This window comes from Protopterus annectens, chromosome 14.part0 (genome assembly GCF_019279795.1).
Source record: "Protopterus annectens isolate FY-2018-M chromosome 14.part0, PAN1.0, whole genome shotgun sequence".
Taxonomy (NCBI): Eukaryota; Metazoa; Chordata; order Ceratodontiformes; family Protopteridae; genus Protopterus; species Protopterus annectens.
Window position 1 is genome coordinate 143,641,651 of NC_056748.1, and position 14,790 is coordinate 143,656,440.

A 14,790-nucleotide genomic window follows, 5' to 3' on the forward strand; every position below is an offset into this window, starting at 1 on the left:
CTCTGTGCCCAAGGACGTAAGAGGTGGTTTATGGGAAGATAAATTGGAATACAAGGAGTTATACTGGCAAATAGTTTTGGAATGTAATAAACCCCCGGGTTTAAACGATTTTTTGTCTATTAAGCCAGTATTGTAACTCAGATCAGCTAAGTTATGAGTATCAAGTGTATTTACCCATCATAACCATTAGATGGCAGTATACATTCCATATACTCTGTGTACATATACTTTACTGTTTTAGAGCTGTGGCTAGCTATTTAGATTGTTTTTAACATTGTATATAATATAAAGACATTTATCCACACAATTGTGCCCCACTATACAGAATTTTTTATTAATAATATGTTGGAAGTTAATTTTAATTTGATGTTTAGGATTGTTTGTATGTGTTTTTTTACAATAAGATTGCTTGTTAGTTTGAAACTGACTTTACTGATTGGCATTTAATTAATTATGTCAATTAGATAGGGTATATAATTAGAATAGGCATCAACTGTGTGTTTTGTACTGATTCTGACGAAGATTTTCATCGAAAACGTACTTGGATTATAAGCGTTATTCATTTTGTTGTACTTCAATAAATCCTGGTCTCCAGCTGAGTTGCGAGCTTTCATTGTGGTGCTTAGGCAATTTCTTTTGGTTATTACTTTGTTAAGGTCTTTTCCCCATAAGAGTATGTTTCTACAAGAAAGTCACAAGTTTTTCTTCACATCACCTGCACACTGCCCAGTTGAACCCTAACCAAATGGCCCACTCAGTGGTACTGCATCCCTCATCTAAACAGAAAATGAAACAAGTATGTCTGTCTCTGCAAGTGATGGCCCTGGTACAGGTACACCAGACAAGCAGCAGTTTAAAGTAGTGATTCGGAGTAAAGGGTCATAAACCTGCATGTAGTCTACAATTAGCAAAAAGTCTATATAAAAGACAAGAAAAGCAGTTACCTCTATGTCTAGTAGTCAGAACTACTCCATATAAAAACTCTGAAACATAAACAAACCAGACAACAAAATAATGAAAACTAAAAACATCCTGAAGCAGTCCTTCATTTCTGAATTCTCATGTGGCAATTAAGATTTGAAGAGCTGCAAGGAGAGAAATATGATAACACCTGGGAGCAGAGATAGCATCCTGAAAATTTCCATCCTACTGTCTGTGGTATATGGTTCTAAACGTTATCCAAGATGGAGTACTTCTTATCAGTTCTCATCTTTTCCATTTCCTTAAGACTAAACATGTTAAATACAGTTACTTGTGCAAGCAGAAACAATGCGTACTGGATGTTCTGTAGTTTCTCTGCAATTGTACTTCAAAGTGAGACATGGCTCAATCATTTGAATTCAGTTTCCAGTTTTAAGAGGGACAAGTTACCATACAACTTCAGTGATTTGATGGTTGAAGCGTAGACATGCTTAGCCAAAATTAAGAGTTTACTGCTGAGAATTGGTTATTTCATGTTTTTTACCAATTAAAATATGAAAATGAGATTACTTTGCAAGACAGAGATGAGATATAGAAAGATTATTCTTCTAACTTTTAATTATTGTACTGTAAATGGAAATTTTTAAACATTATTTTTGGTGTACTTTATGACTCTAGTCAATGTCTGAAGTTCATAGGTTGGTACTGGGCTATCTGCCCAAAGGCATATATTAGCCCAGCCACATTGTATTGTATTCACCACACCTTTAGTAGTTCCCTAGACCCTTGTACTCGCAGCTAGTACCCTTGGCCCCTATCTAGTAGTGCTGTTGGTGTGATCCCCGGTGTGAACTTTGTTACCCATCCACTCATCAAAATTCCTCTAAGAGTGATAGTGAGGGGCTCTGTCTTATGTAGATTGGGACTCTGTTCCATAGTAAGGGAAGTCTCTGCAAAGGGAATCTATCCCTCCAGCATGTTCTATTCATTGTTGTGTTGAGGTTTATATCCCTAGAGCGTGTAGCTCGAGTAGATTTGGTTTTGCTAAGATGGAGCATGTTCAACAACTCTGGGTTGGACATGGCTCTGTACGTTAGACAGAGATCGCCTCTGAGAAAGCGGTATGCAACAGAGAACAGTCTTAGCTTTTTCAATCGTGCTGCATAGGGCAACTGTTATTTACAATGGAGGTAATCCAGAGGGCTCGAGTGAAGTCTGATATCCCACCTGTGACCCAGAGGGTGACAGGACTAGCAACAGACAGTATAAAGGATATGTCCAGATAAAATCACTTTAGCTAGCAGATCTAGGAGACTCTGTCTCTGACACCCTCCCTGTTGAAGGAATAAAGGCACTTTGTGGAAGTTTCCAGTAGTTTATTCAGTTAAGCAGGTAATGGATGACTGTTCTTGTTTTAAGGAACAGGGAGGGATCAGAGGGAGACAGAGTGTCTCCTAGATTTTATCTGGACAAATTTTTTAAAACAGGGAAAAGAAATGATACTATTATTGTCCTCTTGCCAGCATCAGAAGTTACAGAGTGGGAGACCACCTTAATGTAGGGAACCATCGGGATGATGACTTTCATCCTCCAGACATAAACCAATTCCATGCTGTGGTGCTACAAGGGAAGCCAAGGTGGGGCATTATGCTGGAACAGGAGGAGGAACTACAGGACAGCATACTGGGGAATCAACAAACTTTGAAGCAGAGGGTCAGAGTCGCTATCAGCTGCCTCAGAATCAGAAGATGTCAGTAGTTCTGAATATTTGATTTCAGTCTTGACAATCAAAGCTGAAAACTTTTGCTTCTTAATGATCACAGATGTGGCATGCAAGGGCAGTGCCAAACCCCAGAATCCCTTAAGGATATAGGAAGGCAGGAGTTTCAGGTCAACTGATGTTAAAGCTGAAGACCAAATGGCACCTGATAGTTTAACAAGATGAAAACTGTTGCGACTGATGCTCTTAGGTAGCAGGGTAACCCTTTTGGAAATATCACAACTTTCCTTATGTTGGTCTTATCTCAAACAAGCCAGAAAGCTAATTTGATTGCCTTGTGACAAGAGTTTATCAATATGTAGAAGTGACTGAAACCATGCTCTACATGTGAAGCTAGGAAGCAACTATCCTGAAGCATTAAGAATAGCAATTAGTGACCAAAATGAGCATTCCAATAAGGTGGGACTGTCCCAGAACATCAGGACAAAAACATAAATATTACAGCTAAAAAGCATTCCAAAAATAAGAATTGGGAAGGAATGAACGAGAGAGAGAGAGAGAGAAAAGACATCAGCCAACATCCAAACAAAATGCCAGAACACATGCATCTAAGAGGAAAGAGAGTAGCATGGTAGGCAAATTATACCATACTCCTCAAAAAGACAAAAAAACAGTAGCTTGGAGATATTTCAAATATTGATGTAGTAAAGTAAAGCAATGAAGATCTAGAAAATGGAGCTAGTGCAGTGCATCTTGGGATAGATGGGAGTGAGTCTGCAGCCCAGGATACTACGGTGTGCTCTGCAGTCCTAACGCCTATAACCTTAGTCTCAGAAATTACTTAAGGATGGTCTTACTACTATCCGGTACCTTGTTATATATAACCCCCTCAGTCCTTCATCACATCCATATCATGTTACTATCATTGTTAATATAACTTATTACACCTCTGACTCTGGTATTTTCTAAAGTAACCTGAATTCGCTGTCATGTTGCGATTATTGTGAAAATAATTTAGAGACCCACCTTAGCCCCATTGTTCTTGATCACTGCATTCTGAAAAATAATTACCTATTTACCTCCCTGCCTACTGCATTGTGCTGAATCACTGAATTTTTTATGTCAATCCTATCCTTAGTGGAAGAGCTACATTGCAGGTTTAAAAACAGAGGGTATCCCCCTGAAATAGTCAATGAGGCGAACATTAATTGTAACAAGGAGGCCACAAGAGGTAACACAAACAAGGTAATCAAGATTGGGTTACTTCTATGTTGCTTATGTTCACCATAGATAGTAAAGAAATTAAGGACATTATATCCAATAATTGGATAACTTTAGCATCTAACAGCGACTTAGAGAAGCACCCCTTTTTGTAAACAAAAGAGCTAAGAATTTCAAGGAAATGTTGGAAAGTGGACATAATAAGGGGGTTAGTAAAAGTGGAGGTACTTTTAAGTGTAAAAGTTGCAATTTTTGCAAATATATTTCAGAAGGGACATATTTTGAAGTTTGCAACCAAAGAAGAGAATGGAAGACTCCTGGCATCTTCAGTTGTAAATCCACCTACGTAGTATACATGGCTAAATGTTCGGTCTGTTCTTCTTTCTATACTGGAAAGACCAACAAGCAATTAAAAAATAGAATATATGAAGATTATTATGCCATCAGAAAGAATAACTTGGATAATGCCCTTTACAAGCACACCCTTACATGTGCAGGTGACAAGAACAGAGTTAAATTTTGCTTTGGGGTTATCGATCATGTTCCCCAGGATTTTAATGGAGACAGAGATGGGAAACTTGATTATAGGAAATTTAAATGGCAGATTTTGTTGGATGCATGCAGGACACCAGGTTCGAACAATAGAGTTAATTACAAAGCAGTCCTAAAAAGAAAGGCATATTACAACAAATGCAAACAGAATGTACATTTTAAATGTTTTATGTTAACATTTTATTTAAGTAATATGTTATGTGGTCGCCCCCCCCCTTTTTAACTTGAATTTTTTATATGAATTTTTTAAGTGAATGGTTTTAGGTAAATGTTTTTTGTAATTTGTTAATTGGAATTCAGATGTGATCAGTTATGATTTCTAACCATTTTATACAAGAGGGTTGTATTAATTGAGTTGTTTGTTCTGAAGAAGGCCAACGTTTTTGGCTGAAAGCACTTTACTTGTGGTATTAAAGGTTCATGCAAAGGATTCAGTGACTCCACTTTTTCTTGTGGTTTTGTTTGGATTGTGTCACATTACACAAGATTGAGACATCTGGGGCAGTTTTCTATAACTTATTACACCTCTGACTCTGGTATTTTCTAAAGTAACCTGAATTCGCTGTCATGTTGCGATTACTGTTAAAATAATTTAGAGACCCACCTTAGCCCCATTGTTCTTGATCACTGCATTCTGAAAAATAATTACCTATTTACCTCCCTGCCTACTGCATTGTGCTGAATCACTGAATTGTTTGTCAATCCTATCTATCCCTCTCAATGTCATACTCCAGGTAACTGCTAAAATCATCACCACAGTACGTGACCTCCTCCCAGTTCCATAACCATTGTTAAAAACATTTTCCTCTGCTGCCATATCTTCATTCTCGGTTTGTGTATTGCAACCATCTCCTCTGGAAGGATGCAGGCCCTTTAAGAAAGAGTGGTGGTAACATAAGCAATTCACCCTTAGCCATAACCTTACTCAAACAAGTATTTCATGAATCAGATATGATTTGTAGCCATTTAATTTTAATTTTAATTAATTAATTAATTAAATTAATTTTATTGTTCTAACCTTAAAAAACTAGGGTGGCTAGAATTACCTAACCTTATACATTTTAACCAACTTACAATTGCCCATAAAGCTCTTTACCACCCAGACAATACCCCAATGCTCTCCACCCTCATAAAACCCTATAGCAATCTGAAAAACCTGCGCTCCTCCAACAAAATACTGATTCATACTTCTCTTTCTAAGAACTCAGCAGGTGACTCCACATTCTCAAACTCAGTTGGGAAACTATGGAATCAACTACCTCAAGACCTCACCACTCAAACATCAATCCCACTATTTAAAACTAAACTTAAACATTTCTTTTCCAACCACTGGCTTTGCTCTTGCAATAACCCAGACTAACCTTTCATACCTCCCTGCTATGAGATTTTTTTCCACTCTCTCTTTATCTCGTATACCTAACTCTCTACATAACTCTCTACAAAGCTGTTTCTATTACCTCACTTCTAATAAAGGAACTAAATCTCTACTTTCCATCTTCTTTTAAAGATGTATTAGACTAACTAGGTACTTTATCTGTACTGTCATATTGTACACTTTTCTAAGTAATAGAGAGACTTCTTACTGTACCTCATATTTGTACTCAAATGTTCTTAATTCTAACAGAAGGTTTAAAGAATATGTTATTAGATATTATTTGTATATGTTGATATATTCTGATAAAGTTTTTGTTTTAGTCTTACTATAGTAGTACTGTAGAGGAGCTTTTCTCCCCGGGCCTCCACTGAAAATGGACATGTATCCAGTTGGACTAGCCCGGTTAACAAATGTAAAATAAATAAATAAATAAATTTACCATACTGCCAGACTAGTGGAGGACTTATAAACTTTGTAAATTTGTTTTAAGTAAAACTCTACCAAATGTCTAAAGAGTTTCTCATCAGAAAGTGTTTCTCCCTCCCTTTAATTCAAAACCAACACGGAAAATACAAAGTGGGCATCATTTTCATTGTACTGCCTAATTTCGGTCTTAAGCTGTTTCCCCATTATTGTATCCATCTGATTTTTGTTAAATCTCACTTTATTTCCTTCTGATAAAAGTCACAATATCTACGACATGATATAGGCTAGAGAGAATCGATATATTTCAGACATTTATGACCGTTCAATATCTACGACATGATATAGGCTAGAGAGAATCGATATATTTCAGACATTTATGACCGTTCAATATCTACGACATGATATAGGCTAGAGAGAGTCGATATATTTCAGACATTTATGACCGTTCAATATCTACGACATGATATAGGCTAGAGTGAATCGATATATTTCAGACATTTATGACCGTTACAAAACAGTCTAGTTAGATCAGGATCAAGTCGAGCTACAAGGTCAGTAAAAAGTCTTAAATATAAACAAGGATGGAAGGTTTGGCACAATGGTTAAGGTCTTTACCGCACAGATAAAAAGTGCAGTTTAATTTTGACTTCTGATTATTGGATAGGCTTGTAATAATCTGCAGAGTGGTAGCCTAGTATTTACCTATGAACCTGTGTATGCAATCTATTTTACCTGGGTGTTATCGGCAGATGACTAAAGACCAACTGCACACCTAAGGTAGAAACCTATGGCAGACAGCTGCAGTTCTCAGTCTGAATAAAACACTTACTAAGCTACACTTTCAATCTTGATATTCAAATATAACTCAAAATGTTTAGTAACAGATGGACAGTAACAAAAAGCAAAGGACACTATCTCAAAACAAACTACAATTATTGCATGACAAAGAAAAAAAATAGCAGAACAAAGTGCTCTTAGAAATATTAGCATGATCTCACTAAAGGGGTCTCTGTGCCTGCAAAAAATTACATTAGTAAGATGAAAGCCTTAATAGTAAAAATAAATCACACAGCATGACTCATCAGGATACTCTGAGATAAAATAAGTAATCTCTTACAGTGATGAAAGGACATTATTGCTGCAGAAAAGATAAATATATAATAATTTCCCTTAGTTTAGGGGTGTGACTGTCTTTGAACAACTTGCTCTTTTGTCAATATGGGAGAAGGGTACAATTATAAGTCAACAATCATACCCCCACCACGCCTTGTCTGAACTGAACCCTCACACCACAGATTCAAGTGAGGGGAAGCCTTAAAGCGACTGCTTTTCATCACAGTACCACCCTACTGCTGAAGGTTTCCCCTAACAGGGGCCTCAACACAAAGGGAGGTCACACAGGACTAATTACCTCATAATGTGGCAGTTCTGAGAGTGGCTAGTTACCCACGGGATGTTAGCATGAAAATGTCAGAAGCTCTCAATTTAGATGGCAAACTGATACAGAAAATCTCTCAGCCAAATAAAATTTCACAGATGGATACAAGAGAAACCACTGTAAAAATATGGTTGCTACCCCTACACTGCTATGGCAGTACCTCCATTGCAAGTAAGTTCAGGAAAGATGTTGGGTGGTGGCTGTGTTAGTGTGTATCTGCAGGGGCATGACTGAAGCTGCACAAATGTGTGTGTTGTGTGTGTGCATCTGCCTGGGTGGTCGCAATGGGGGAGAGGTTAGGTAGAAAATCTGAAGTCTGGCTGTGTGTGTGTAGGTGAATGGGTGAGTGTTTCTTTGAATGTGATTAACAGTGTGGAGATGTTTGCTAGTGTGTGTGTGTGTGTGTGTGTGTGGGTGTGAGCGCGTGCGTGCGTGTGTGTGGGCACGTGCGTGTCCATCGGCTGCTATATTGTACACTACCGTTGTCAAGTCTGACAATGCTAGTGTGAGATTCAGAGACATGCTTATGAGCCTATAATGAGGATTTCTCACTGTGACAATAGCCGTCTCTGAATTGCATTTCCTCACCGTTGTGGTAACTGACCAATCTGCACATGGCAATTACAATGAGCATTGAATGTGTGTCTGAATCCCATGCAGTGTATATGAAAAGACACATATTGTACATTTTACCATTAAAGCTGAACATTGTTTGTTTTACTTTGTATTAATTTAGTTTATTTTGGATGAAGAATTTTGAGACTGGTCCAAGACTGCTATAATTAGCTGTGACATTTTGTCTTAATATTTTCAAAAATAAAGAAAAAAAATATGATTCAGGAGTCAAGTACATCTCTGAACTGCCACCAACCATTTTAAGCTGCTATTAACTGTATGCCTCTTTAGTGATAACAAACATCTCTGTATTAGTTTGTATTAACATTGTTAATTTTGACTGCAGAATTTTGAAACTGGATGAAACATGTTCTTGAATCCAAAGCCAGTTCTTTACAAAGCCCATGGATGAATATAAAAAAATCACTGAGCAGAAATCAAGTAGCAATAGTTCTACTATGCAGAAAAAAATGCAATATGTAACATGGAATAATTTTAGTTCTTAATGTGTTGTATACAAAGAGGGAAGTGATTCAGTCATAACCCAGCAAAGTTGTACATAACAGGATTAAGAAAAATGAATTCGGCAATATTTTGCTTGAAGGCCGCACCTTGCGTTTCGCACAGAAGTGGGCGTGTCGCGAATGACTTGACGACCAGGTCTACATATGTAATGAGCCATGACTGACATGGCATTCTAATCAGCTGTTGAGAAGTAAAATATCCCCATTAAATTTAGCATGAATTTTTTTACAATTATTGTTGCGAAAATTTACAGAGAAGCTTCTAGCGGAGAAAGACATACCTCCCTGACTGCAGTTGAAATGGGATGAGTTGAAATGGATAAATAAATAAATTAATAACGTGAGGGATTGTGCACACCATGTATGCCTGCTCATCACAGAACATTACTATAGCCTAGTAATCAGAGTACAACCGTCTTCTAAACATCACGCACTGCCTTTATAATGAATTCCACTATTTGTTATTATATGTGCCCACACATGCACGCAGTTTGGGCAATGCTTAGCTTTTTTCTGATGCTATTTACTTTATGTTAAATACTATTTTTTACATTGAAACTCTTATCTGCTTAACCTTTTTTGAAATGTAAACATATATTCTTGTTTCTGCAGTAACTCCATGGCTGCAGCTAAAACGGGCCTCATCTCATCAGTCCGCTCTTATTATTAACAAACGTAAATAAATACATAGTGTGAGGGATTGTGCACATCATATCATCATAGGAGATTACTAGGCTGAGAGTGATTCAATGAGTTCACGTTTTGGTAACAGGAAGATGAAATAGCAGATTTGATTTAGAGAGTCTGGAGGTCTTTATTTTCATTATCTGTTTTTATTGTATGTATGCATTATTTTTCAGTATGGACTAGTAGCATTGCATGTTCTAGTTTTGATCGTAGAATGCACGGTGATATTTTACTCAGAGAAACAAAGTCAGCACTGTAAGACAGTCTTAAAGAATTAGAACCCATCAGTAACATTGCACAGTACAAAGTATCAAACAACATAGCTATATAAACTATATTGGTTTATTGGACGTTATGGATATTAACACTAGATTATATATACTAGAAACATATGCTAGTGTCACTAATGAGGGAATGCATATTCATTAGTGCCTGATTATGTAATAGCATGGGGGGCGGGTTTTGGGTGGGGCTTGCTACTGCGCATCTGGTGAGGCCCTCAAGTAAAATATAGCCATGAATTCTTCTAACTCCTTGCCCTCATTTAATTGGCTCCAGTTCCGGATTCTGTTCCTAGAGTGCAGGTGTCTCTCCTTTGGTCCATTTTAGCTATAGCAAGAAAAATACATCACAAAGAGCCGGAAATGTAAAACTACTCTTTCTTTCACTGAATTCATTAACTTAGCAAAGAATGTCTGTAAAAAAAAGAATTGTCAACTGCCAAAATGGGAACTTCGAATATTACTCACCAGTTTAGATTTTGGCCAAAATTAAGTGATTTACTTGATAAATTTTAATGATTTGCTTTTCTATTTTGATTTTATCTGTAAATAGTTATGTTTCTGTTCTATTTATCTTTTATTTGTACAATCTTTGTTTTAAAATTAATACAAAGTTGATTTAAAAAAGAAAAATGAATTAGGGGACTTTAGCATGTTTACTTTGGAGATAACAGATTTGATTTATTTTTGTTTTGGTTTTGCTACAAAGAAAAAACAATGTGGCCAATTCTAGTGCTAGTGTGGTGGTTTTATATTTTTTTAGTTGTTTTATTGCTACTGTTATTGGACTTTTCTTATTTGTTTTTTTTTTTGGCAATTCTAGTACTCAGTTGAAAGATTACATTCCTTCTGGTGTTCACATGCAACTCAAAAAGGAGTCTGTTCTGTTCACAACACATTTCATTTATCTAACATTTGTTAACAGACTAAGTGAACTGGTCCAGGTACACTTTTCAGTCATGACCAAGGCCAGAGAGACCAGGCAATAAAACTAAACCTACAACAGAATGTATGACTATTTACATAAAAATTTATGTTGGCACTGAGGGCAACACGGTTGTAGATAAAGTACAGTACTGAATTTTCATTTAGGAACAGATCATTATGAACCGTCACATACGTACTCTTCATTACTGACAGAGCAAATTAGCCCACAGTTCAAGTCCAAATTCCAAACAGAAGATAGTCTATAATGCAGTCGAGGGGCATAAGAAAACAATGTTTCAAAGATTATGACACCAAAACCTCATTTTTTCTGTTCCCAGTGCCTCCTCTTCCAACGCCTGACCTACAGTACACCAGTTACAGTCAGGGGCAATCAACCGCTTATACAGTTCGGGGGGATACACAGGAAATGGAGATACCCTCACACAGAAACATCTCTTGCTAGCAGTGACTATTTTTTGATCACCTACAATGCCACGGCGAGTCACAACTGTAACAGCGTAAGACACTTTCTTGTCCACTTTTGCACGTGATGTACTGACATTAGCTGTTGCTGCTGTAAAGTTGTTTATTTGACTCAGACTCTTAGCGACCTGAATGACTTGAGCATCCCAGGCCTGTCAAGAACAGAATATTATCAGTTCTTGCAAGCTCATATACATTACTCTAGTAATGTTGTCCATCTACTTAAGTCTCTGCCGTACCCCTTTTAATCTTTTCCAGCCAGCATCAGTGTCTTCTGTAATGAAGCCTGTCTTTACATTATGTGGTGAAAGTGATTTGAGTTTTAATTTTACTATCAGGCCTTCCAACACTCTGGATTTATTTACTTAAGTGATTTCTTTGATCTTCTTCCCATGGAATTCAACAGTCTTCCCCAACACCATCACTCAAAAGCTTTTGCCCAACCCTCTAATGAGCACACAAGGAGGTCATTGACAGCGGGACTCTTCTTTGGCTCCACTAGACACTGGCACAGTGTCAAGAAAATCCAAATCCTTCCCCCAAGGTGAGTGAACTGGCTACTGGTTGTTTCAGCCAACCTCATTGGCTGTCTACCCAGCTTCCCAAACTACTAACCAAATCAACGTCCTCAGTAACGAAGCTGGATGTCCTACCCCTGGATCAATGGCCTGGTTGCAAACTTAAGTTTCCAAGGAAATCATGCTGGACACTGCATACCCCTTAACCTCTTAGAACAAGAAATCTGGAAAGTGTCCAAGTAATGGGGATGATAAAGGCCCAAAAATAGAAAAATAGGGACAGATTTTAAATATTGCTCTTATAAACATAGAAATTTGCTACAAAGCAATTTGTGTTAGCATTCATTTTCTGAAAGATATGAAGTCTAAAACTCAGATGTATGTCATTATTTAGTGATTTCAGTCCTCAGCAATTTAGCAGAAAACCACAAATTGTATGACTAACAGACCAAAAGTATGAGACAAAAATCTGGACAGTTGAGAGGTATGCTAGACAGTAGGGAATGTATAGCAAGTGTATACTATGAACAATTCTTGTATACAGAAGAACAACATTAAAAATGAGTGTGTATTTGCATCCTGCGACTGACTGCCATCCTATCCAGGATCACTTTCTCGGCTTTTCACCACATTTGTTTTTATTTTCTTTAGATGACCTGTGATCTTGAAGTGTATTAAGCAACTTGTTGCATGTGGCAAGAACATATGACAACAAATGGAGACATATCTAGGCTAAACAGCACTGCAAAGCTTGATCAGTCTACAACAGTAAGAAAAACAGTGCCAACTATTTAAATACATTTTAATACAAGTGCAGGGAGAGCTTTACACTTAATGTTTACTGCCATGTACACTTTACATTTGACTTGACAGCAAAATCACAGAAATGCCCACGACTTCTCATAGGTAGGTACTAGTCTATTGGCCGAAGGACCTAAGTAAGCCTAGCCAACAAGGTTCCCTGGCTTAAGCCACCCAAGAAAGTTAATTTCCTGTGCCCCTGTCGAGTAGAGCCACAGAAGTGATCCCCGGGGTATATTTCCTATTTCCCATCCACTCACCAAGAATTTTCTTGAAGAGTGCTAATGAGGAACTCTGCTTGACATAGATGGGTAGCTTGTTTCAGAGTATAGGAAGTCCCTGGGACAGGAATCTATCCCTCTAGCATGTCCTGTTTATTGTGGTGACAAGGTTTAGGTCCCTAGAGCGTGTAGCTCGGAGGGATTGGGATTTTTTTTAGGTGTAGCATGTCCAACAGCTCTGGGTTTGACATAGCTTTATATGTTAGGCAGAGATCTCCTTGGAGTAGGCGATATGTGACGGAGTAAAGCTGGAGTTTTTTGAGACGGTCAGTGTAAGGCATTTGCTTGAGGCCAGTAATCATCTTTGTGAGGTACTTCTGTGGCCTTTCCAGCTGCTGCAGATGTCTTGTGAGGCACATTCCAAAAGGGGAGTTGTACTCTATAATGGGTCTGAGTGCTGAGTAAAGGGGAACAATGACCTCTTTTTTTCCTGGATGAGAACCCTTTTGTGATGAGGTGTGCGGCATAGAAGGATTTCCTGACTACTTTGGTGATGTGATGATCAAAGGAGAGACTACTGTTCTGGTGATTTATCATGCGAGGCTAAGAGTTTTCAGGCCACTGAAAATGTACTTCAAATAAAAATGAATGAAAAACTCTTAGTACATACCCATTGCTAACAACTGCAGAATGCCCAAATCTGTTGACATCACGATGTAAGTTGGGTTTAGGTAAAACTTTCCATTCATCACAAGCTGTCAATTGAAGGTAACAAAAAAAGAATGAATATATATATCGATTTACAACTGTAGAATACCTTATCAGTGAAAAAAATATATAAAGATTCATTAATGATAAGGCAGTAGAAACATTATTCTAAGAGATGACAATATTATATACTTGCATTGTTTGCTGTGCAGAGTTCAAGGTTAGTTTACCTGTAGAACATCCTAGATTATTTCATCTAGCATGATATGCATTTCTACAACTGCTGTATAAAATAATGCACTGAGAATAATTATTTTTAATTTCAGTTTTTATTAAACTACAGATTCAACAATGGTATTTGTATGCAGAGATTTTAGCCATGCCTATCATAGGAGGATTCTAGGCTAATCACCCTGGGGCCCTTACAAGCCTAACCAAGAGTTTATCCCCAAAAAGAAACTTCAGTCCATACCTGTTGCCCTTGTCAATCAGGGACACAGGTGGAACACCTGGGACAAATTTGTGGTTTCCCATCCACTCATCAAGGCTGCTCTTGAAGAGGGTCAGCGAGGTGCTTTGTTTGACGTGTATGGGAAGTCTATTCCAGAGACGGGCCAGTATCTGGGAGACAACCCTGTCTCTCCAGCAGGTTTTGTTGATGTTGCATATTAGATTCAGGCCTTTCGAGTGGATAATGTTCGAGGAGTTAGACTTACGGATATGGAGCATCTCTAGTAGGGCAGGGTCTAAGGTTGCCTTGTAGGCAAGACACAGATCACCTCTTAGCAATCTGTACGATACAGAGTAGAGTCATAGTGATTTGAGCCTATCTGCATAGGATAGATGTTGAAGGCCATGGATTCTCTTTGTGAAGTATTTCTGTGGCCTTTCCAGTTGGTGCAGGTGCTTGGAGAGGACATACCAAATGGGGCACTATACTCAATTATTGATCTAATGAGGGATGAGTACAAAGAGGTAATAACCTCCTCCTTTCTAGAAGCAATCCCTTTACTTATGAGATTAACCAAGTAAAACGCTTTTCTGACCACTGCCGCTGAGTACCCAGATAACCCCAAATATCCCAAATATGATTACAATAAGGGCAAACAGTTGTTTGAATTGCAAATACATTTAATGAATTATATATCCTGGAAAAAAAGTTCTGTTTAACATTTTTATTTTTTTTTTCCATTAACAAAAAAGACAATAAGGGGAAACTCTGATCTTACTTATTTTTACAAGAATTACATAATCATTTCTTCAAATGAAATGCCATCAACCATTCTTTAAAGAAGTCTGAATCCTTTGCACATTGTCAACACAGCTCAGAATATGTGACTAGTTCAACTAAAGGTGATTAATTTAAACAGAT

General features: G+C 37.6%; 1 protein-coding gene across 1 annotated transcript in view; it reads right to left on the reverse strand.

Annotated features, from left to right (window-relative positions):
• Positions 1 to 14,790, reverse strand: part of ATRNL1 (attractin like 1) — a gene marked incomplete in the record, with an annotated part of 6,064,901 nt that overhangs the window by 3,805,430 nt on the left and 2,244,681 nt on the right. The window contains 1 exon segment of the mRNA XM_044055896.1: positions 13,381 to 13,465. Coding sequence (XP_043911831.1) covers positions 13,381 to 13,465 — 85 coding nt within the window.